Here is a 26,133-nt window from a genome sequence, read left to right as displayed (position 1 = left end):
ACTCAAGGTGGCTAACACAGGCAACACCAAGTCTGAATAATAATTATAAACTTATACATTTATACAAAATCTAAACAGTTCACCATAAGGAGTTAAACCAACATGCATAGACAGCAGGAGGAAGTTGGGAAGAGTTTGCTAGCAGAAGCTGAGTACCTCCTGAGGTATGTTTTTGTTCTCACGGGTATTGAAGCCTGGGCATAGCCAAAGGCACTTCTGGAAGAAGCTGAAGTTATGAAGAGCCTGTAAGCTTGTAAATATAAGCTAAATGTGTTATTTCCTCCTCTTACAAGTGCTTAAGCCTGGACATACCTAGAGTCATTTCTACCAGGAGAGGAAGTTGGCAAAGATGCATGCCCTTGAGCATGAGCTGAAAGGCAGGAGCTGTCAGGACTCCTCCTAGGCCAGACTAGGGTTGCCAAGTGATTCTTCGCCGGGAGTGGGGGGGGCCCTCCTGGCCGGCGTTGAATACGCACGCGCGCACTACGTGCGCGTCACCCGGAAGTGACGCAGGCACGCTGGGCAAGCTGGGGGCGGGGCCACAAACATACAAGGGAAAACCATAGGGTTTTCCCTTGTATGGCTGTGGCCCCACCCCCAGCATGCCCAGCGTGCCTGCGTCACTTCCAGGTGACGCGCACGCCGGGGCGGAGTTCCCCCAGGGCCCGATTCCGCAGCGGCGGAAATCGGGCCTCCGAAGCGGAGGTTTACCCGCCCCCACTTGGCAGCTCTGGGCCAGACTCAGACCTAGGAACGGTCTCCTCATCTGAGGATAACCAGGACCACCCTGGGGGAATATTGAGGGTTCAGGATACACCTGGCACCACTGTACTCTGTCATACCCAGAGCTTCTGAAACCTGTAGCCTTGGCCAAAGGGCCTGTTCCTGAAGTGTCAGTTCCAGACAATGCTGCCGTCTTGCCAGACACTAGGACAGTCAGCCCTCTTCCTCGAGCCCTTGAACAGCTAGATTCTGGACCCTACCCACTCAGTGGGAGCCAGAGAAACAGTGGGCAACAGCATAAATCTCCCAGCTCAGGCTTGGGCAGTTCCTGGAGATCTGAGGGGGAAGCCTGGGGAGGGCAGGATTTGGGGAAGGGAGGTACCACCAATGCTCTTGCCAAGCTCCACAGTGTTGTGAGCAAAAATCCTACCTCATGAGAGTAAGAAGCTAGTAGCATTAAAGTTGTGAACGAGTCTACATTTGACTGTGGCATAAATTAGTTGTTTAGATTATTTCCATAACCTTGTAAAAATATCAGAATGAATTCTTTAACATTATATTTAAACTATATTCTAAGAATATTTAAACATTATAGGAGAAAACAGAATCAAGCCAAATTTCATTACAGAAAATGTTGCCTTCTATGGGGGTAGACCAGGCCTCCAGAGAACAGGACTACCCTCCCCTTTCCACTATATTGGTAGACCTGGCCTTTGGCGAACAGGTCTGCACACCCCTTTCCACTATATTTGTAGACCTGGCCTCTGGAGAACAGGTCTACCCACCCCTTTCCATTATATTGGTAGACCTGGTCTCCAGAGAACAGGTCTACTTGCCCCAGTCCATTATATTGGTAGACCTGGCCTCGGACTGTCGCCCTGCACTGGGCCTCAGAAACCACATCGTGAGGCACGAGAAAAGCCGCTGGGCGCGGGGGGGGGGGGGGGGGGGGGGACGACTCTTGCAGTCTACTTTGGGTTTTTTTTTTAGTGAAATATGACAAATTACAGGTCAACTATAACAGAGGTGGAACATTCACTGTCAGAACCCTGCCTAACCTAACAAATAGGAATTTGCTTAAATGTTATCAACCTGCCCAGCTACTTATTTATTCAAATATTTATAACCCACTTTTCCTGTGACTCAAGGCAGTTTACAAATCATACTGAAAAGCATAACAGGGTGTGCAAGAAAAAAACAATCTATTTTTTCAGCTCCATTATAGACTACGGGAACCATTATAGTCAATGGGCCCCTTAGGCTATAATAGAGAATTGATCTGGGGCTTGGGGGGGGTGTTTTTTGAGGTAGAGGCATCAAATTGGCAGCATAGCTGCTGGTGCCTCTCCTCAAAACCCCAACCAAATTTCAAAAAGATTGGACCAGGGGGGTCCAGTTGTACGGGCCCCAGAAGGAGGTACTCCCATCCTCCATTGTAGCCAATGGAGGGAAAAATGCCTTCAGTTTCGTTGTGAGCTGAAGTTAGACTCTCTGAACTGCCAGCTAAAATTTTGTGTTCCTACCACAGCTTAGAGGGAACTCTGGGTACCACCGCAAGTGGCCATTTCCTCCAGGAGAACTGATCTCTATAGTCTAGAGATCACCTGTGATTCCAGGAGAGCTCCAAGCCCCACCTTTAGTCTGGTAGCCCTATAAATTCAAGTCCCTACTGTCAAAGATAGAACAAGAGCCAAAGGGGTCTTGGTGCCACAAATGAAAAGGTCTTTTCTTGGCTTGCCATGTCGCACACTTCAGATGGTGGGGGCACCTGAAGCAAACCTCTGAATTTGAGAGAACATTCAGGTAGGATACTAGGGGAGTAGGTGGTCCTTAAAGTATGCTGGCTCCAAGCTGTATGGGGCTCTTAAAGTTAATACCAGCACCTTGAATTGGGCCTGGAAATTAACTGAAAGCCAGTGTAGATGGAACAAGAATGGAGTAGCGTGGTCCCTATGAAAGGGGCACAGAAATGCCCAAACATGTAAATTTTAATCAATACAAATTCAGCCAAGCCTTTCAACAATACCTTCTCACAGGGGTCATTTCGTAGAAAAAGAGGTGCAGACGCTCATTAGCATAACTTATTTGCATATGCCACACACCCTGACATCACCGGAAGTGTGTCAGAAGGCAACACCCACCGCTAAGGCTCCACTGCACTGTTTTGGATTGCTAGCTATTGGGGGGGGGGGGAGAACGTGCAGATATGTCCATGCAGAGGAGGGAGAGCTTGTACCTGAATAAAACTTGGTCTTAAAGGTGTCACTGGACTGTTTTGGACCGGGGGGAGCTCTGCAACTTACCTGGCTGCTTCTTGCTCTGACTGAGGGCTGCTGGGAGCAGAGGGCGGGGCTTGTCGCATGTGCCTGCCCCCTGGGCTCTTTCCTGCCGGAGCTCCGCTCCTGCAGGAAATGATCCCTGCCTTCTCAACAGTTGTTTCATCCTCTCTGAAATAATCTGTTTTTACATACCTTCCTAAAATTAGGGTGTTGATATGCCCTTTTCATGCGTTCTAGCAAGTCATCCCGAAGTATCAGTCCCACAACAAAATATGTGCTAGTTCTGTCAGTCACTGAATGAACTAACCTAAGGGAGGCCACTGGAGTTACTAACTGAATACTGTCAACCAGGGGGGGCCCTTGCTGAGTGGAGGATGGTGTCCTGTGATGCTGCCACCATTTTCAAGAGATTTAAATATGTCACAAGGACCTCTTCACGGCATATTTGAATCTGTTTCAAATGGCACTGGCCATTCTAGTTTGGTCCTAAGGGATAGCTCATATGCATGCTCCTCAAAGGAGGATTTCACATGAAGCTGACTTTTACTGAAGCAGACCGTCGGTCTATCGAGGTCAGTATTATCAGCTCTGAGCAGAAGGGGCTCTCCAGGGTCTGAGGCAGAGGTCTTTCACATCTTCTACTACCTGATCTTTTTAACTGTAAAAAGGATTTCAGAATTGGGAAGGACCGAGATCCTGTAAAGGCACTGCTAGTTAGAGTAAAGCAGCAGTGAGCTACATAGACAACAGTCTGGCTTGGTAGAAAGCAGCTTCACATGTTGACTCAATGACTACAACATTGAGGGATGATGACACACTTGTTGAGAACCATCTGTTCAACTTATTGCTTGGTACTATCTCAGACACAGTAGATTTCAGTGGAGCCAGTCCAGGCATTTTGTGGATAGTCATTGTGACAGTGGATAGTCAACTGCTATCACTGATGAAGGCAGAGAAATCAGAGGGACACAAACCCTAGTATAACATGCAGAAACCATGACAAGAGTTTGAGCCAGCATGCAATATACTTTCTGTGACAGAAAAACAGAAAGTTTGTTCCTGAAGGGGAAAAAAAATTCACCAGGACCTTCTTCCTACCAGATCATGATTTCCAGCTTTGCCCTGGAATCAGACCAAGCTTCTTTGGAGGCATTTAATGGTAGAATTTGAGAAGCTAATCTCTGCACTAATTCTGTAATTACTAAGGATAAAAATGGCAGCCACAAAGAAGCCCCAATGCATTGAACACACCTGACAGAGCCATCTGACATTCATTTTGCCTTTCTGCAACTCTGCACAGCCTACATAAATCTCTTACCCAGGGCATTTGGAGTGACAATTTTCTGCTTGAGGGCTCTAGCAACAGAGACGGCAAGGCAGGAGAAGCCAAGAGGTCACAACAGCCTGCTTCGGCCTTGCTGTCTGGTTTCTGGACGCCAATTAGGGTCTATAAATAATTCACTTGCTGCAAGTAGTCACCAGCCAGGCACAATACCCTTAATAGAGGAATGCCTCGGCTAGAGGTCCCAGATAAATTGTTTCAATTTCTTAACTTTAGTCCCCCTTCTCACCCTGAAGAACAAAGGTAGTGTTACATTCGCAGAATGCCAAGGGTAGCACTCACATACGTCAGAGAAAGAAAAGAAAAACTAATAACCACCTAAGCCCACCTCTTTCCCAGATACCAAAAGTTTCCATTTGCTCTTGTCAGTTATTGTTTCAACTTATCTGCATGTAGTGGCTGTGTATATGGAACTTGGGAAAGCCATTCATTTGACCTTAATTAATTCTGAACAAAAAGACACAATTTTGCTTGTGATCTGGATGTCAGAATGAGAAAGGAATTGGCTACCAAGATCTGCCTCTGTAGGGCAATAATGGAGTCTTTCAAAATGAAAAGCACAAGGATCATGGATTGGAATCCTCAAGAGTTTGAAGAAAAGGTGCTTGATATTTAGTAATACCACCTGTGGCCACAAGAGGGTACTGTGATGCAAAGTACTTTTGTCAGGTAGAAATGGGCACCACTTAAAAATGGGGTGCAGTGCCCCCAACTTGTATTTTAGCCCACATACAATATATTTCTGTCTGACTTACTACAGATTGAGTGACATTTGTTGGAGAATTAAATAGGTCTGACATATCATGTTTGCCAAAGACACAAATACTTGTTGATTCCTCAACACAATAATTAATTATTTAACACAGATATAGTACTTGCAGAGTTCAAGATACATACTGGCAGCAGTGAAATAGGAACTGGAGGGTCACTACACAACACTAACTCACAGTGTGTCAGGGTTATGATGATTAAAACGGAACCAAAGTAGAAACAACTAGCACTCATAAAAATGTGCCGCTCTTTTGAAAAGTGGACTGAAAATCACTTTGCCCCTTTTTCTACTGAGACACCCTTGCAATAGCACATCATACATATTGATCCCCCTGATGTCAGAACTGTTACCCTACAAAAGAGTACATTTGCACTAGTGCAAAGGCACATTTGGCTGGACAAGATCAAGGATGCCCGCTCCTCTTTACTTATAACACAGGGATCCCTGCGCTCAGAGAACGGGGGACAGGGGGATCCAGACATGGCAGGGAGCATTACATGCTCCTGGTGTTTTTCATGGATTTCAGTGAAAGAGCTAAGTCAGTCACGTGCTATTCAATCACTCAAATTAAAGTCAATCTATATGACAGCTAGCCCACTCATTAAAAAGCAGAAGGGGGGGGGATGGAGACCTTGGGTCCTCCCCTTCCAAGATACACGGTGCAGAAGTACTAATTGCTCTGAGCGCCAGGGAAACCACACAAAGGGGTTTTCAGAGTGCATGCATTACTGTTGATTCATCGAGGTCACGGTCTGAAAGGAGGCTGGGGCCAAATAAATCCCCCATCACAGCAACACCAACAGTTTAATGAAGATGTGCTCAGTCACCCTTATTAAGGGAGATTACGAGGCAGGAGGACTGCTCGGTTGCTTTCCCCAGTGGCGCTTCGGTGGGTGATAATTTCAAAGCGCTGTTTGGCAGGGCACTCTTCTAAAATCCGTAACAGCACCACAGAGTATGACTGTCGGTGAAAAGAGAGAGAGCATGACCAGAAAAAAAGAAACGGTAACCTTTCCCCAACTCAATCATTCTTTCCTCACCTGCAGTACTCCGTGGAGAGTACGATGTTCCAACCCTTTTATCATTCGAATTGCCCTTTTCTGCACTTTTTCCAAAGGATATTATAGCTTTGGAAAAAGTGCAGAAAAGGGCAACTCGAATGATAAAAGGGTTGGAACACTTTCCCTATGAGGAAAGGTTAAAGCGCTTAGGGCTCCTTAGCTTGGAGAAACGATGACTGAGGGGTGACATGATTGAGGTTTATAAGATTATGCATGGGAAAGAGCAGGTAGAGAAAGAGGTACTTTTCTCCCTTTCTCACAATACAAGAACATCTGGGCGCTCCATGAAATTGCTGAACGGTCGAGTTAGAACGGATAAAAGGAAGTACTTCTTCACCCAAAGAGTGATTAACACATGGAATTCACTGCCACAGGAAGTGGTGGCAGCTACAAGCATGGACAGCTTCAAAAGGGAATTAGATAAGCATATGGAGCAGAGGTCCATCAGTTGCTATTAGCCACAAGGTATAGATAGGGACTCTGGGGCAAGTGATGCTCTGTCTTCTTGCTGCTTGGGGGGGCGTCAACAGTGGGAGGGCTTCTAATGTCCTGGCCCCACTGGTGGACCTCCTGATGTCAATGGTATTTCTGGCCACTGTGTGACACAGAGTGTTGGACTGGATGGGCCTTTGGCCTGATCCAACATTGGCATCTCTTATGTTCTTATTTTCTTATGTTCTTATATTTGCTTGGACTACGGGAACATCTACGGCCATCCCTGGCCTTGCCATGGAGAACAGGTTACCCACACATCTTTGGCAGAAGAGAAGCGTTCCTCTTTATAGCTTTACAAATAAAAAACCTGAGGCACAGTGGTAGACTAGTCATGACAAAGGTTAGATTACTGTAATGTGATTTATGTGGGGCTTCCTTTGAAGTCAGTTTGGAAGCTTCAGTTGCTATAGCAGCTATTATATTTGTACTTTGATGTGCCAGCACATGAAGATAGTTCTGACCAATGTTCCCTCTAAGCTGTGGAGTCTCGTGAGCGAAAATTCTATTTTGTGAGCTACTGGCATTAAAGCTGTGAGCGAGCGATTTGGCTACTGCATAGATTAGTTTGCTCTGGAGTCATTCTTCCTGACCTAAGACAAAAATGTGTGAGCTGGAGGCTAAAAAACAGTGAGCTAGCTCACACTAACTCAGCTTAGAGGGAACCCTGGTTCTGACCCCCCTCTCTCTCTTAGAACCATACACCTGTATGATATCCTACACTTCATTTTGCTTCTGTTGGCTGAAATGGGACAGGATCAAGTAGGGGACCGACAACTGGAGCTCTCCCTGCACAGCCCATTGACAGTCGGAGACAGAAGGAAATATAACAGAGGAAGAAAGCCTGGGGGGAGGTGACCTCAGTGCAACTGCTGCTTTTCCCCAAGGCTAAACCTGTAATGTGAAGGCATTAAGGCCACAAGAGGAGGCTCAGGCAGTTACGGAGCTCCATAACAGTGCCCACTTGTATAACACACTTGGCTACTTTCAAATATTTCAGAGATGTGCAGCGCGGGAGGGAGAAGAGAAAAGGCCAAGCATCATAATCGGCAGAAGAAAATGTCTGATGGGTCCCCCCCCCACTCGTAGAAGGGGCTGCGAACTGAAAAAAAAAGATTTGCAGGGAATCCGACAGATCTCCAAGGATACCCCATAGTTCACATTGATATTACGTTGCTGGAGGCAACCAAGCCTCTGCAAACAAATCAACCCGGGCAAGAAGGAGAAGAAATGAGTTCATGAACGCAAAGCCTCCAGAGTCCCCCCCACCCCACCCCCACCCCAGTTCTTTTGTGCAAACTTTCCCAACCACATCCTAATTCTGCATGGCCAGAGAACACCCAGCCACAAAGGAAGTGTTGAAAAGCACTCTGGGGGAGTCCAACTGCCCCACTTTCAGAGCCAGGACTCTACTGTATGGGAAACCCTCTGTTTTGCATTGCTTGGAAGCAGTGAAACTGGCAAATAACCTTCTTCTGCGCACAAAGATGTTTGCCCATCTCTTCCTGCAATGCATCCTCCTTAATCCTGACACAGGTGGTATTTGCCTTCTTGCTCATTCAGCGCTCTCTGCTGTTCCATCCTCAAGAAGAACACAGATGCACGGCTATTGTCCAGGGAGAACAGTTATAAATCAAGTTCTTCTTTTGTTATTCTTGTAATGTTCCGCAGTATGAACATTCAAGGTTTACTAAAGTGCCCCTCCGGAATGGACAAGACTGGGCTTTCTGACTATAGAGGACTTTTAAATCTGCAAATGAATACTGCAGCACATCAATGTGTTGGATCCAATGGAAGGACACTGTGAAGTCCCTGCAAGGATCTCCAGTTTCCCCAGTTTCATTCATTAAAGAGGCAAGCGAGAAATTCTGCCCCTGAACAGTCCACATTGCAGTTTCTAGACCAGGCAATCACTTCTGCAACCCCAAGGAATAAACTGTTCTGCGGCCAAAAATGACTGTCAGAGGGAGAGCTGCAAAGACCTGTAGCCATCAGTGCGCTTTCCACTGGTATCCATCCAACCCATCTTCTCAAACGTAGACATCATCCGTACATTTTCTTCTGCATTGTACTTTAGGTATCTTTTGAATGTACAAGATTTGAGGCTTGTCAAAACTCACAAATTTCAAGAATCCCAGAGGGTTTTGGGGAGAATTTGTATTTCCTGGTATATTACTTACTACTGTGAAAAATCTATTATGTTCTAACAGCCCCACATCATTGCAGAGCATACATGCTTGCACACTTTAATGTTCTGCCATCAGAGGTGCTTTTAGGGAGCTACCGCCAGATACCATATGTAGACAGACTTTGTCCTTGTTCTTTAAAAGATATAGAATCCACTTTGTTGTTGTTCAGTCGCACAGTCGAGTCCGACTCTTCGCGGCCCCATGGACCAGGTCACGCCAGGCCCTCCTGTCTTCTGCTGTCCTCTGAAGTTGGCTCAACTTCATGTTCGTTGCATCGATGACACTGTCTAACCATCTCATCCTTTGCCGTCCCGTCACACACCATATTTTATTGTTCCTTTTATAGGGATATTCGATCTTGTTTTATTACTCCACTTTTAGATGGTAAGAGATGGCATTCTGATGACTCAATTATTCACTTTCTTCTGTGTAATTCTAATTGTGAAATAACAGAGGCTGTTGCAAAATTTTTACATTATGCAATCAGAAGGCAAAGTTTGAATAGCCAAGTGTAATTGACTGATGTATCTTAGTATTTTGCTGTATTCCCATGTTTTGTACTTGCAATGCCAATAAAGGTTTGTGTGTGTGTGTGTATGTGTATGTGTGTACTTCTTCCAGCATTCACCAGTGTATGTCTGGCAGTAATCTTATTTAGGTGACAGAGATACACCAATGAGTCTTGACTGCTGAATGATTGCCAACATTTGTCAGTATGTACATGACAGGAGAAAAGGAGCTGCGGTGACTCAAGTGGTTAAGACACTGAACTGCAGGCTGTGGAAGGTCAGTAGTTCAGCAGTTCGAGACCCGGGTGCCGCATGATGGAGTGAGCTCCCGTCTCTAGTTCCAGCTCTTGCCAACCTAGCAGTTCGAAAGCAAGAAATTGCAAGTAGATAAATAGGTACCACTTCGGTGGGAAGGTAACAGCGTTCCGTGTGCCTTGGTGTTTAGTCATGCCGGCCACATGACCACGGAAACGTATTCGGACAGCGCTGGCTCTTCGGCTTTGAAACGGAGATGAGCACCGCAACCCTAGAGTTGGACTCGACTGGCTTTCGAGCAAGGGAACCTTTACCTTTACTTTTTTACATGACAGGAGAGGATACCTAATAAATGCCACATAGATGGGACACTCAGCATTCACATATGAATGCTGATACTCAGCAAATTTCAGGCATTCACTACAAGTTTATGAAACATTTTAATGTTCAAAGCACGATCTTCATTTCCCTTCTCCTCTGGACATAGCCCTGCGAGGTAAATTGTTCCAGGTGTCACAAAGATTCTGTGGCTGAAGAAATATTGGAACTCAAACCTCCAACTCTTTGTGTGCTCTCCCATAACGTATCTGACGTAGAATCAATTGAGATAGATTTCTTACAAAATAATTTTTAATTTTTTTTTAATGTCTGTATGCCTTAAAAAAAAAATCATTGCCCAACAGCTATTTAGGCCAAAGAAATACAAAAATATGAAAAAGTTTACAACAAATTAAGAAAGATTAAGTGTGCGGACTCTAATCTGGGAGAACCGGGTTTGATTCCCCACTCCTCCACTTGCACCTGCTGATGTGACCTTGGGTCAGTCACAAGCTCTGGCACAGCTGTCCTTGAAAAAGAGCAGTTTGTGTCAGAGCTCTCTCAGCCCCACCCACCTCACAGGGTGTCTGTTGTGGGGAGGGGATGGGAAAGGAGTTTGTAAGCCGCTCTGAGACTCCAAGTGAAGGGCGGGGTATAAATCCAATCTCTTCTTCTTCTTCTTCTACTGTTCTAATTGGGCATTTTGCCAATGCATTCTGCATCCACTTTGCTGAAACACTAGAGACTCACAACTCCTATGATGTCTACTGCTTCGGCATTCATCGTTCTCCAAGCACCTCCTCCTCTTACCTGTTAAAAGCCATGATGACAAGAACAGTTAAAAGCCATGATGACAAGAACAGTTAATTCTATTTAATACCCTCTGTAACTGTTTAAACTCTTGCTTAGTTCTCACAGCGTGCAGATTCAGATGAACAGCTAAACTGTCTTTTCCAAATATTCCATCCCTGTGTACTGGGATCCCAGCAGCCACGTTTCCCTGGACTCAGTGTGACCTATACAGCTCCCAGTCTCTGAACAGGGGCAACATGCATATTTTGTATGTGTGTGAACCAGTGTTAAGTCTGCACTTATTGAAGACGTCAGTGCACGCCAAACATATGAGTTGCACCAGTCTAGGCTACATTTATTGGGAGGATCTACTTGCTGTCAGGACTCAGGAGCACTGTTCCCTCTAAGCTGAGTTAGTGTGAGCTAGCTCACAGTTTGTTAGCCTCCGGCTCACACATTTTTGTCTTCGCTCAGGAAGGATGGCTCCAGAGTAAACTAATTTATGCAGTAGCCAAATAGCTCACTCACAACTTTAAAGCCAGTAGCTCACAAAGTGGAATTTTTGCTCACAAGACTCCACAGCTTAGAGGGCGCATTGCTCAGGAGGCTCCCAGTACACATGGATGTAAAGTCGGAAATGAATGGTAGTCAACTAGGGAGTGTGGTTTTATTTTTGTGGAGAGGGAGGATCTTGTGGGTTAAAGCTGCAGTCCTAAACACACGAAACATTCAGGGGGGCTTACTTATGAGTAAGCATATTTACGGTTCTGGTAGTAGTCAGTTCTCTTCTTTGTGTTCAGTGCTCCTTGGGGTGGCTTCACCAGCCTCCTTCAGTCCAAATCTTTGCACATCACCATTGAAGGTAGTCAGGAGTTAAATTCCCTGCATTTATGGCATCGAAGCACATCCATTAAATTATATCTTTGCTCCAAAATCTGCTTCAGGGCATTTCAGGAAATTACACCAGTGCACTTTTTAATTTCCATCTCCACTCCTGAGCTCTGTGATGACTATCAGCAAACCTCAAGGCTGGAGCCAGTAGGTGTCTGGGCAGGCGCCTACCTACTGAAATGCTACCTGGAGCTCCAATTTCAATCCAGCTGGCGAGTGCAGCCGAGGAAGTCAGAATCCCACCTGCTAAATGCAACGCTTTGTTCTCCTCCAGAGTGCATGGCATGTGTTAAATCAGATACGAAAATGTCCTGAAAATGCTTGCATTCTAGACAATCTATACAAGCAACATAGTAACACAGTCTGGGACCTAACTGTGCCTACAAATTCTTTCTCAAGGGCAAGCTAAAATATCCTTGCATAAAAGCCAGGGAGGAAAATGATCAGAGTACTGTGAGCAAGTCTGTCATACCCTACAACAGCAATGCTAGACTCCTAACCTGACAGGGGCTGCATTCACACACGCTAAATAGTCCACTTTCAATGCACTTTTCAACTGGATTTTGCCAGTTCACACAGTCAAATCCAGTTGGAAAGTGGACTGAAAGTGGATTCTTTAGTGTGTGTGACCACAGCCAGGGAGGGGCCGTGGCATAGCACCTGCTTTACGTGCAAAATGGTTCCAGGTTCAATCCTCAGCATATCAGCTTAAAGGACCAGGAAGTAAGTGACGTGAAAGATCTTGACCTGAGACTCTGGAGAGCCAGTGATAGAGTAGATGATACTGACACCTACAGACCAATAATCTGATTCAGTAGAAGGCAGCATTATGTGAGCATGTGCCTGTGCAACCTCTGTAGAGTTTCTCTGCCAAGTTAATGGAAATTCTGCCCTTTTAAAATCTGCACTCAGTTGCCCTAGTCACACAGCAACTGAATACATGAAGGGGTCAAGATTGAACTTTTTGTTCTGTTTGCTCCTGATCTTTTCTGCTTCTTTACAGAGACTCCACATGCAGAACATGTAGGCGTGTGAGTGCTGTCTAAAAGATCAGCAGTCTCTGGCAAAGGGGACAATAGGCAAGATTCCTCTCTCATGCATTAATTTCTCAGGTGAATAGGCTTACAGGAACGGCAGCACAGAGACTGGGCCATCTGCATACATCGTAATTTCTCTGTGATGTGCAAATATGCAACCTCTACCGAGTACTTTCCATTCATGGAGAAATCAGCAGTGATGGTCTTTAGTTGGTTTCTGATTCTGGTTCGAAGAGAAAATGCTAATCACGGTTTACTGGTTATAGCCCTTTTCGGACAGTAACACAGCTCATTTCAAGTTGGGAAGCTCATCTGGACTGGACCCCTGATCATCTTAGCAACAGAATAATCAGAAGATTTCAGCTCAATCTCCAACCCCTCTATCATCATCATCCGGGAATGAAGCCACTCATGAGGGCCAACTTTGTGGTGTGCATGCTCTTCTTCAAACTCCCTCCCTCTCTTTTGACATGAAATCTGTTTCTAATTATCTCCCTGTGTTTAAGAGCAGAGAAGTCTAAAATTGATCCTGTCATCCTCTCATCATGGCCATACCACATTCTTCTGCTTTTTACCAGCGTGATCGTCTCATCCTTTCCCATGATTTAGATGCAAGTATTTTAAGCTGCAAAAGAAACACAGACTCCCATTTCAGATGAAGGATCCCTCTGACTGTGTGGTCCTGCCAGTCTTTGGGGATAGAGCAGGGTCACTGCTTGATTATGACAAATGCCACCTTTGTGCACTTGGCAAAACACATATTCCAGTAGCCTGAGCATCTGAAATGAGTTACAAGGAATAGCAGTTAGCGCTGCTGCTAAAACCTCACTGATTTGATCTCCTGCCACTTGGAATCCACATCAAGAGAATGAAAGCTTCTCAGCTTTGTATTTAATTCACCCTGGGAAACCGGCTCATTATGGCCCTGCAGACTTGAGCTTTGCATGGCATGCAGTGTACGTTTCCGCCGTGAAAGTACTTGTGCTTTGCAAAGTCCCAGCTTGCTCTCACTCACAATGGTAATCTATTGAGGACCCCCCCAAAAAAGCCCCCCAGGGGGAAAAAACCCAGACCACCCTTTCACTGCTTAGTGTTCATATTTTCCAAGTTCTCCTCTTGCTAATTAAAGAGGGTACATCTTAGAGCCAGGCACTTAAATGGATTTTGCAGGGCACGATAGATCAGATCCAAACAGTATGGTGCTGTTGCCCTGCTTCAACCCAGCAATTTGATCCACCCACCAGAAATAGAATAGGAGGAGGGGCCGTCGCTCAGCAGCAGAGAATTTGCTTTGCAGGCAGTAAGTCCCAGGTTCAATCGCTGGCCTCTCCAATTAGAATGATCAGGTAGTAGGTGATGTGAAAGACCTCCCCCCCCCCCCCCAGACCCAGGAAAACAGCTGCCAGTCATTGACCCTGATAGACCAATGATCTGATTAAGTAAGGCAGCTTCATGCGTTGGTACAGAAGAGCAAGAGTTTCCATCAACAGTTTTACAAAGGAGGCCCAGTAAATTCTGTCTTCGTACAAAATTTCTTGCTTAACACCCATCACAAAGGCATTTGATTTTCCATACTGTATTACAGAGGGTCAAAAGCCAAAGTAAGCAAGCCAAGCCCCATTAAATCATTGCTTTGCAGATCTTCCCCACAATGTGAATACAGTTCTGCTTGCGTAGCTTCTTCCAGGAAAGCTGAAAGCCACATCTAACCCTTGAACATTGCCACACACACCCTTCACCACAGCTCCTGTGCATTAGCCACAGATTACTAACATTGCACAAACAGCAATTCAGTAGCAATTCAGCCCCAGGAATCTTGCATTTAACTTGATTAAGAACAGCAAAAAAGGGGCCAACATTCACACACTATTAACATCACCTATGAAAAGATGCACTCTACCTCAAGGACCAAGTCCATCAAGCAATAGGAGATCCGCTTTTTGGCTAACCCTATACGTCTGCCTCTTTCATTCCCTCTGGCCCTGTTCAGACCTTTTAAATCTATGAATAATAAATGCACACTACTAGGGAACACTAGATCTCTTCTGTTCTCCCTGCTTCTAACCACCATGTGTTGATCCACAAACCCACATGGATCGTAGCTATAAAAGAACTTCTGATTGCCTGGTCAATGTCTGGTCTTTCTGAAGTGCACATCTTGAGACTGCACTCGAATACTGCTCCAAGATTCACTGTGAACAGAATAATAGAATCACAGGCCATCTAGTCCAATCCTCTGCTCAATTCAGGATCAGCCTAGAGCATCCCTGACAAGTGTTTGTCCAGACACTGCTTAAAGATTGCCAGTGAAGGGGAGCTCACCACCTCCCTAAGCAGCTGATTCCACTGCTGCAGAACTCTTACTGTAAAAATGTTTTTCCTAATATCCAGCTGGTACCTTCCTGCCCTTAATTTAAACCCATGATTCCAAGTCCTATCCTCTGCTGCCAACAGGAACAGCTCCCTGCCCTCCTCTAAGTGACAGCCCTTCAAATACTTAGAGAGAGCAATCATGTCATTTTTTTCCCCCCCCCCGCCTCTTCTTCTCCAGACTAAACATTCCCATGGCCCTCATGGGGCTTGGTCTCCTGGACCCTGATCATCCTCATCACTCTCCTCTGCACCTGCTCCAACTGGTATTTAAATGGAGAGAGATTTATCCAGCAGGGACCAAGGAGAGAGAGCAAAGCTTGCCTTACCAGTTGAGTCTGCTGCAGACACTCCACCACTGGTCTGGTCCTCTGTATTTACAGACTGCAGATCTGTATAGGAAGGGGTCATACTTGGGCTGCTGGTATTCTCAGAAGTAGCTGTCCAGCTACTGTCAGAGGTAACAGGTCGTTTCTCAGAAGATTCTGACGAGAGATATGTCCAGCAAGCGGTTCTTGGAGAAAGGGCTTAAAGAGAAAAACACACACAGAGAAAAAGAAATATAGTCATCATGGCTAAAAGCAGTTGATCTGCCTTTCATAGGCTCCGATCACACCACCGAGGAACTGTGGGCAGGAAGCAAGGCTGTTTGCCCCAGGGCGAACTGATGCGCGTTTACGTGATCAGACTTCCACCCGCCTGCCCCACAGTTCCCTATGCTACTGACATTTCCCTGGTGGTTTTTTGCGCTACTCCTGCAGTGCAACGAGACGCCCCACCAATGACTCCGGGATGCCAGACAGATGTGTCTATCTGATCGCGTCCCTTTAATCCACAGGGGAATCATTTGCCTGCCGCAGCTTCCACTCCGGATGATCGCAGCCATTCATTTGTCTAGCCTTCTTTAAACCCACCTGAGACAGTAACCATTACTACGTCTCATTACAGGAAATTCCATATAAGACAAACAGTGATGCTCAATATACAGATGATCTCCTGTACAAAGTTCTTCCTCTGGTGGGTTGCTTTGTGCAAATCCACCTGTGACTTCACTGGACTTTCCCCCTCCTTTTCATTACCACATTGAGCCTTTAGATAGGAGAACACAGGACTACTCTGAGGCAGCTTTCATACTCTGCATATTCAGCAACCATGCCACAAAATGGCAAGGGAGTGATAGAAAGGTACAACAAATTGGTTAAAATAATTTCCCCCATCTAGCCAGTCAACAGCTATGGGGTGACAGAGTGCACATGGCAACTAGTTTCAGAAGTCCAGGTTTAACCATGGAAACACCAACTCAGGGATACTTCTTATGTTAAATGTCCATATACTCGGATCTGCACCAATGCATGGCTACTGACAGGGTCATCTAGACCCAGATTGTTTTATTCAGGGGTCATATCCTGAGAGCCAGTTTGGTGTAGTGGTAAAGTGTGCGGACTCTAATCTGGGAGAACAGGTTCCCCACTCCTCCACCTGCACCTGCTGATGTGACCTTGGGTCAGTCACAAGCTCTGGCACAGCTGTCCTTGAAAAAGAGCAGTTTGTGTCAGAGTTCTCTCAGCCCCACCCACCTCACAGGGTGTCTGTTGTGGGGAGGGGAAGGGAAAGGAGTTTGTAAGCCGCTCTGAGACTCCAAGTGAAGGGCGGGGTATAAATCCAATCTCTTCTCTTCTTCTTCTCTTGGGGAATGTGTATGTTACCTAGAAATGCAGGGAATTATTTTTAGTGGGAGGGGAGTTATTTGGAGCTTTATTTTATCAATATATCTAATTCGTAATGTACTTCACCTCTGCATCCTTAGACTGGGGCCATGGAGAGACAAAAATGATCTTTCTGCAAACCTGAGAAAAATCCCTGGTTTGTAGAAAAATCTGAAATCTAAAAGCAAATGAACTAAAAAAAAGTAGGAAGTTAGACCCTCCAAAATGATAGAAGTAGTGCCTGTAGCTTTCAGAAAGGATTGGCTTCAGTGGCAGGGTTGCTAGGCAATCACAATAGCACTGTCAGCCTTCAAGCCTTGGTTTCTGACAGTAAAAGGCAAGGAAGGGGACATGGCCCTTTTCTGGGCTATTTTGGCCTTTGAGGGAGGAAACCACCAGCTGTAACCACCAGGTGACTTGCTACCACACAGTTTGCATGACTCACCCAGGTCTGGCTCCTTGCTACTGTTCAAGAGCAGCCATTTTACAAAAGACAGTATAGTGGCTAGAGTTTCAGATTAGGATGTGAGAGACCTATGCTTAAATCCCAAATCTGCTCTGGAGGCTCACCGGGTGACTTTGAGCCAGTTGCAGACTCCCAGCCTAACCTATTTCATAGTGTTTTTGTGAGAATAAAATGGAGGAGAGGAGAATGACGTAAACTACTTTGTGTCACCATTGTGGAGGAAGTCAGGGTACAAATGAAGTAAAGAAATAATATAGGTGGAGATGGGGGGCAAATAAAAGGTCATTTTGTTGGTGGGTAGGAAGGAGAAAGTTGAGGATATGGGGGCTGGCAGGAGGAGAGAATAGTCTGAGGATGGGAATGCAGGGGAAAGCAAGGTGCTCCCCACAAGACTTTGAAGGTCCCCCTCTCCATGTAAGTGTCTGGCTTGGCCAGCACCACACAGCTAGGCTCATCTCAGCAAGCACTGTGCAACTGGGCCAGGCCTTGCCTGGTCTGATGACCAGCACCATGCAATTCAGCCAGAGTCTTCCCAGGGACAGGGTGCCAGAGGGAAGGAAGGAGGGGAAGCTGAGGATGGGGTGCTGGGGGGCAGGCAAAGATCCCTTGTGGGTCCCCCATCTATATCTTATACATTGTGATTTGTAAGCCACACTGGGCCACAAAGGTGGGATATAAACAAATTCCAAGTTGTTATTAAAAAATTGGGGGCTACCACCCTATCTGCCATCCTGTTCATGGAGGAAGTTGCTTGCAATCTATAATATAGGAATGGCTGCACAGATTTAAACGCTTCCAGGAGTGGGGGGGGTCTCTGCACTTGCATCCATATTTGTGGATGAGGCTGAAAAGACAATTGTTAGTATCACGATTTCTCTATGACATATGGTGTGTTCCTTCATATGTTAGTGTAGAGGCTGAAAAGACAATTGTTGGTATCACGATTTAACATATAGTGTGTTTCTTCATGTTAGTGCAGACTTTTGTGTATAAAGATCTAATGTGTGAAACGGCAAGACTTCGATTCAGTTCTATAGTTGGAGATACAACCTCCTGTCCAAGTTTAAAAAGCTTTTCCTCCCAGTATCACAACTTCATGCAATTGCAGTGGTTTTCAGGCTTAGTAAGTTCCATCTTATCAAAGACAAAGGACCCACACACACAAACTGAGAAAAATCAAGTACATTTTAAAGTGCTGCAAGAATGGCAAAAGTGGATGGGCTAACAAAAAATGTTGTAGGTAAACAATACTCAGACTGCAAGAGTACAGTCAGCAAATATGTTACACTGTTCCTTCCAAACTCTGGACTTTACTGACAAAGCGTAGAAATATGTTGTGAATTTGGTGTTTTTTTAAACTCTGCTTTGCTACTGGCCATCATTCTAAAACATAGTTGTATAACCATGATGATTAGGGACTTGTAGGCAGTATAGTGTAATGAGTAGAAACCTAGATTCCAGCCTCACCCCGTAGCAGCTAGGGGGTGAGAGAGAAAGGGGGGGGGAGGCTCTGAGGCAACTACCTACTGGACTGAAGAATACCTAGTCCCCCCACTCTGTCTTCTTCTATAGATCCTTTATACCCCAACCACCCACAATCAAATTAAAAAGGGGGTATACAAACTTTAAAATAAAGATTGGTAGCATGTAAGCTATGTGCTCCCTAAAGGTCTCTTATATGGAGACCTACTAGACTAAGGCTGTACTTATATTTGAGGTAAATAGAGACCCACTTTTCTAAGATGTTTGACTTGCCAGACAAGACACAGGTGGAAGATGAACAACAAAAGTTTATTTAACGGAAAATAGAGTATTTAATCAGGTAGACATGATGTGTGGATAACTAGTTAAATATATAAAGTAAAACTGGCTGTCAAATAAAGTAAAAAACCCTGAGGGGAGATTAGAGACTCTTTTCTCTGGACAGGTTACCTCAGAAGGTTCAAGACTGATCTTTTTTCTCACAGAGCACCTTATCACAGAACCTACACACACCAGCTAAGAATGATGGGCCCTTAAGAGGATGCCTATTTGTCACACTAAAATAAGCTTTCTTCCCTAGGCCAACCCCAAAACCTGAACTAAAAAGCCAGAGGAAGGCCTGGAAGAGCTGACGCTCCTTTCCAGAGCCACGAAATCCCTATCCAAAACAAAAAAAGTTTTTCTTCACCCTAAACTGATGCTGGCTCACCCCCTCCCATCCACTGTAGTTTCATGGGCTCTGATTGGCTGACGATCACTTGGATTTGCATGACGCCTAGGTCACAAGGGTGGTTCAGAGCTCTGGAGGAGGTGGGACTTTTAAGGACGATTGCTACCTCCTGCTACAAAGCTGGACCAGTCACAATGTGCCCATCACTCTCTCTCAGCCTAACTTGTCTTGCAGGTAGAGTTGGCAGGTGTTGGTTGGGAAATACCTGGAGATTTGGGGAGTGGAGCCTGGGGAGGGAGGGGTTTGGGGGTGGAGCCTGGAGAGGGCAGGGTTTGGGAATAATACCATAGTCCATTCTCCAAAGCAGCCATTTTCTCCAGGGGAACTGATCTTGATTGTCTGGAGATCAATTGTAACAGCAGGAGATCTCCAGGTGCCACCTGGAGACTGGCAATCTGACCTGCAGGGTTGCTATGAGGATAGCACGAAGGAGTGAGAACCCTGTATGCTGCTCTTAATTCCCCAAAAGAAGGAAGGGATAAAAATGTATTAAACAGATACTCTCTCTCAAATGAAACTTAGGGTTTCTCAAGACTTTAACAAACACTTGGGGCTGTAACAAAACTGCCTGCAGGGGAAACTAATGCGACTGATCCACACTTTACAAGCCAATTCACAGCAAACAGTTCTTGCCCAGACCACTGGAACATCTGTATAGGAAATCCACATAAGCACAGTGATACATATACCTTAGTGCAATAAACATGAATGGAAACATGTTAATTTCACTTTGCAACCACTTCACTGCAGAATAAATGGACATGTGTTTTTCATATGTTGCATATCTATCTATTACATGCTTCTCCTGCCCTTCCTCAAAGAAGCTCAGCAGCCTACGTGGTTCTTCCTTCCTCCTTTTAATCCTCATCTAAACCTGTGAAGCAGGTTAAGCAGAGAGCAAGTGACCAGCCCATGCTACTGAACTTCCTGGTTGAGTTGACTTTGACCCTGGATCTCCGGGGTTCTAGCCAGACACACTATTCACTTACTCTACACTGGCTCTCAAACCATTTTCCTAAATGGAAATAAAATCTGTAGGAAAACCATCTTGGTAAAATAAACTTAAGAATACATCCCAAGCAAGACGTCAGCCATTGTGGCAGTAAGACTACTGAAAAAACAAAGGCATAATAGGATGGCTTAAGGAAGAAAGGGAGACTGCAGAATTGGGTCTTCATTGTAGATGTTGGGTGACTTTCCCACTTTCTTTAGGGTTGCCAACAGAAGAAGAAGAAATTGGTTTTATACCCTGCCCTTCACTACCTGAAGGCGTCTCAGAGCGGCTTGCGATCCCTTTCCCAATCCCTTTCACAGATACTCTGTGAGGTAGATGAGGCTGAGAGAGCTCTTTCGAGGACTGCTCATGAGAGAACAGCTCTGAAAGAACTTGTAACTGACCCAGGGTCACACCAGCAGCTTCATATGCAGGAGTGGGGAATCAAACTCGGTCCACGCTCCTAACCAACACACCAAACTGGCTCTCCTGAGGGAATAAACAGTCTGGGGGGGAAAGCGTCCTCTCTCTTTAATAGAGGATTAATGGGATGTTATTTACTTAGTGATGTTGCTTACCTCCATGATATGAAAAGCTTCACCTACCAATTTCCACATATTAAGCCTCTATTAAAGGGACAGGACATTTTTCTCCACATTGTTGGCAACCCTAGCCGATGTACAGCTTTGCTCTCCCTAAAACTCATAAATACTATATGGAAACGAAAACTACATCTGTTGCTGGAATGACATTCACACCTCTGAAGCCAATTCTACCTAGAAGAAGTGGCTTGAGAATTCCTACCCCAAATCTGTATTAATTAGCACTGCATCCTACATGCTAAAACATTAACTACAGCAGCCTACTCCCCACAGCACCAGGTAGTGCTTCAGATCAATTTTGATTTTAGCATTACTCACAAGCACCTTTCACTTCCAATTATTGCTTTCTTTTCTTCTCTCTCAGATGCCATATTATTTCCCATTCAATACTTGCCAGGTTCAGAGGAAATACATTAAGCTTCATGTGAGACTCCCACTGCAAAAATATTTCACCAAGGACAAGAGGTCATGTCCAAGTGACTCCAACCATACAGAATCAGACAAAGCCTTTGACTGAAGCAAAAGCTAGATATCACTTGACCTTTTCTAGCTCTCATTTTCATGCTTCACCACATTCCAGGGTGTTGCTCATGCCAACAATCTGATTAGTACCTTATTAACTTGCCATTTGAGATGGTGCCTTATATTGAATGAGAGTATTTAAGACCCTGTTCTTGAATAAGCTTCAAGACTAGGGGTGTGCACCCAAAACATTTTTGGTAGTTTTCAGGTTCGGTTAAACCAAGCCTGAAAAATATCGGTATATACTGACATTCCCAAATCCCAATATCGGTAAGATATTGGGGTTCAGGAAAATTCGGTACTGCCAAATATATTGGGCCATTATACCCTATAGGGAAAGTGCCCATAGAGTATAAAGGCACCGGAGCCTTTCCTTCCCCAGTCCCCAACCTCTAGTCAGTTTCATTCCCCCCCCCAACAGCTGGGGAGTGAAAATGACCAGAGGAAGGAGCAGGGTGGCTGAGGAAGGAAAGACTCAGGAGGAAGGCATGTTTAAATGTCCCCCTCCCTTCCCAGCCTGCCTTTCCTCCCAGGATTGGCTTCCCCAGGCTCCCCACAACTGCGGGGTGCCTGTGGAACCCAAGAGAAGGCAGTTTAAACTGCCTTCCCTCCAAGACTGAAACTGACCAGCTCTGCCTTCCTATCCCCAGGCGCCCCGCTGCTGTGGGGTGTCTGGGGAAGCCCAGGTCTCGGAGGGAAGGCCGTTTAAACTGCCTTCTGTCCAAGACTGGGCTTCCCCAGTTGCCCTGCAGCTTGCGGGGCACCTGGGGAAACTGAGGGAAGGCAGTTTAAACTGCCTTCCCTCCAAGACTGAAACTGACCATTGCCTTTCATCCCCAATTCGAGTCCCTGAATAAAAGCCAAATAAGATCGGCTTTTATTCGGGAAACCTTATCAGCAGCCGAATCAGGTTAGAGAATCTGATTCAGCTTAACTAATACCTGAAAAATACCGATAAGGTACTTTGGGGGTATTTTTTTCAATCTGGCAAAGCTGAATGCACACTCCTATTCAAGACTGCTGTAATGCTTCTGTGGGAACCTGCCCCATATTGCACCAGTAACCAAGACTGGTTCTCCACCCAAGGTACCCAAGAGACTGTTTGGGGAGGCACAATGAAGAAGGTGTTGACACACCATAGAAGCCAGGGATCAGGAGTAGACCATCTGCTTGACTTGTAGAAGGTTCCAGGTTCAGTCCTTAGACTGGGTAGTAGGTGATGTGAAAGACCTCAGCAAGAGACCCTGGAGAGCCACTGCCCGTCTGAGTAGACAATACTGACTTTGATGGACCGATGGTCTGATTCAGCATAAGGGAGCTCCATGTGTTCATGTGTGCTCAGCTTGTCTCTAGTTACCAACAGCATGGGAGGAGAAAGGCACTGCCTCCTAGAACTGTACCAGCAATGCTACAAAGGCTCAGCTTGGGCCCAAAGCACTGTGGTTTGGGTGGAGACAATTGGTATACTTTACTTGGGATGATTGTGGAAGAGAAGGGGAAAGCCACGGCTCAGTGGTAGAACATGTGGCATGCAGGAAGCCCCACATTCAATCCTGGGCATCTCTGGTGAAAAGGATCAGGAGACAATTTGCAAAACCTTTGCCTGAGACCCTGGAGAGCCACTGCCAATCAGAATGGACACTACTGACCTTGACAGACCTAGCATTTGTCTCAATATAAGGCAGCTTCATGTGTTTGTGACAAAATACCTTGATGTTGTCCTGCAAGTAACATATGAAATCAAGATGCCATTATTTTGTATGACAGCTGTAGTTATTTCCTATCACATCATTTCCAGGCCTGGCATCATACTGTTATTTTAATAAGAAATCACATTTCTGTGATGAGGGATATTTTAGCTGTTCCTCTCCCATGGCGTGAACTATTTTGTACTCAGCAGGACAAGAAAAACCAAACTGAAAATAAAAGTCATGAACCAACACCTTGGAGATGGTCTCTTCAATCAATCATCTAAGTAAGGGTCCAACTATTCCTTTTGGCTTGCAGAAGCCTGGATCAAGCATTACAGGAGTGCCCATACTATGCCATTGGGGGAAATGTGGCTATTACCCTTCTGCTGGCTGCCAAGGTCACTGAATCTTAAACATACACTCACTGCAAAAGAAGACTGCTGTCAATATAATTTGTTGCCACTCCTGCCTATATTACTGCCAATAGACCTGAACATAGGAAGACATTTCAACCTGTGTGCTCGGGTGAAGTGCTGGTCCAGGGGGCATCTTCAAACTGGACCCAGGTGCTGAAGGATGAAGATAAATCAAGTTTTGGAGATGGATGGGTTTCAAGTGAACATTTTGATGCAAGGTCTGCAGTCGCTTTGTCCATTGAGTCTCCCAGCTCAGCTTGGGCAAGAGTCTGAAATTCTCCATCCAGGTTTTGAACGCCTTCAGAGGACGTATCAGATGAGGAGAGAAACTGCTCAAGAGATTCCACAGGATGACCTGAAACAAGAGACACAATGTTCTTGGATAACATAGTATGGCAGCGGCCTTTATTTTCTTTAAACTTTTTCATCATTTGAAACTATTTGTAAAGTTTTAATGTCATGTACCAGAGCTACAGTTTTGTGCTTCTAAGGCCACAGCTGCATTATTTTTTTTAAAAATGCAGGTTTCTGCTGAAAATGGCAACCATACATCAAGATCTTCCCTTCCCTATCTCTAACATCTGCCTCTTTACAAGATCCTTTGCTGAACATTTTCTCAACCCTGCCGGGCTATGACATGGAGCTGCTATGGCAGAAAACAAACATTGTAATGACACGGGGTAAGCTGAACTACATATCACCGATGGGGAAGATGGAACTCAACTTGAGCCCTGCTGTTTTTCATTGTCATCCCTGCATTTCTCATAAAATACAGCTCTCCCACAAAAATAGAAAGTTGTAGGGCTGTAAGGAACAATGAAGAATACCTTTTATTTCACTGATCCTGACAATGTTGTCACATTGTCACGTTTCCCTTTTTCACTATGTGTGGCATACTACTGATTCATTATTTTATGCTGCCCTTCCCCTAGGGAGTTCAGAACAGCTTACAAGGTGTCCCTTCCCCAATCATATCATTGCAGCAACCCTGTGAAGCATGTTAGGCTAAGAGAGAGTGACTGGAAAGGTTGCCAGGCCCCAGTTGGGAGATCTTTCACTCCCAACTCCTATTTTCTGCTGAGAAAAAAATTACAAAATGACCAGCAGACCAACAGTGTGATGCCACTTAGGGGGGAAAGCCAGGAGTGACATCAATCCTCCCTAGGAAACGCTGGAAACCCCGGAAGGGACATCACACCATTGCCACCGTCTTTCCCCTGCCCTCTCGGTCTCTTGCTGGTTGTCAGGACATGCCTGCCAACTCTAGTGACTGGCCCAAGGCCAGAGAGCTTCATGGTTAAGCAGATACTTGAGTAAAACATGCAAACAAACTCCTGTAGGAGATATAGGACATGCTGATGTCCAGCCTACTGATTTGACTTCTATCGAGAGATGGCTTTTTACGTTTAAGGTGAAGGTTTGGATGCAGAATGTGGGGATAACCATAGAGATACAAATATCATAGCCAGTTTTGTGTAGTGGTTAAGTGTGCGGACTCTAATCTGGGAGAACCGGGTTTGATTCCCCACTCCTCCACTTGCACCTGGCTGGATGACCTTGGGCAAGCCGTAGTTCTGATAAGAGCTGTTCTTGAAAAAGAGCAGTTTCTGTCAAGAGCTCTCTCAGCCCCACCTACCTCACAGGGTGTCTATTGTGGGAAGGGGAAGGGGAAGGGAAAGAAGTTTGTAAGCCGCTCTGAGACACCTTTGGGTAGTGAAGGGCGGGGTATAAATCCAATCCAATCTCTTCTTCTTCTTCTTCTAATTCACAACCCTTGATTTCTAGCCCAGTTTGGGAAATTCATTGATCTCTGCTTAATTTGTCTGCTGGGTAGGGCTGGTCCTGCTCCCAGTAGCAGGAAATAAGGGTGCGTTGGGCCACTGCGGTGGGTTGGGCTGGCCTTGATTCATGTCGCATGCTACAAACTGTGCGCTATTGAGACAAACCCTAGGCAAAGGGATGCACCTCCAGTGAAATGATAAAGGGGGTCTGCACTTTGGGTGTGCAATGGCAGCCTATGGACAGAGTTGCACTGCATCAAAGGAAGTGACTGGTGGCATCAGTCTGCTTCATCAGACAGAAGGAATTTACCCTGGGAGGTAACTGGGAGGAGCAGCCCATCACTGAAAGAGACCCACTCAGACTGCTGGGAAGCAATGGCGTTGGCCAGTGATGTCATGCTCGCTGCAGGTCACTCTTCATCTTCATGCCCCAGTCTGAATAATTGTCCACAGATTCTTTCTTTCTGTAAAGCTCTTTACTGCCTTTCAATTCCAGCAGCTGTAAAGAAGATCAGAATTACGTTTGATTCTGCACACATCAATTTCATGTACCAAATGACAGCAATGAGAATATTTTGCATCTACCCCTTGAATACCATTAACCACCATCAATCAATTTCCTTTGCTAATTTCTGCATTGCCTGTGTATTGCTGCTCACACTCCCTTCAGGTTTATAGAGTTCGCAGCTGCTATAAACACATACCTGCAGCAA

General features: G+C 45.5%; 1 protein-coding gene across 1 annotated transcript in view; it reads right to left on the bottom strand.

Annotated features, from left to right (window-relative positions):
• STON2 (stonin 2) overlaps positions 1-25,839 on the bottom strand; it is a 73,560-nt gene extending 47,721 nt beyond the window's left edge. The window contains exons 1-3 of the mRNA XM_015427029.1: positions 25,731-25,839; positions 23,737-23,994; positions 15,360-15,557 (exon numbers count right to left, since the gene is read on the bottom strand). Of these exons, the coding sequence (XP_015282515.1) occupies positions 15,360-15,557; positions 23,737-23,994; positions 25,731-25,818 (544 nt within the window). The 5' untranslated portion in view covers positions 25,819-25,839. The remainder of the gene's footprint in view (positions 1-15,359; positions 15,558-23,736; positions 23,995-25,730) is intronic.
• Between the last annotated feature and the right edge of the window lie 294 nt (positions 25,840-26,133).

Source organism: Gekko japonicus, unplaced genomic scaffold (genome assembly GCF_001447785.1).
Source record: "Gekko japonicus isolate JY-2015 unplaced genomic scaffold, Gekko_japonicus_V1.1 scaffold368, whole genome shotgun sequence".
NCBI classification, from domain to species: domain Eukaryota; kingdom Metazoa; phylum Chordata; class Lepidosauria; order Squamata; family Gekkonidae; genus Gekko; species Gekko japonicus.
This window is presented reverse-complemented; position numbering and strand designations above follow the sequence as displayed.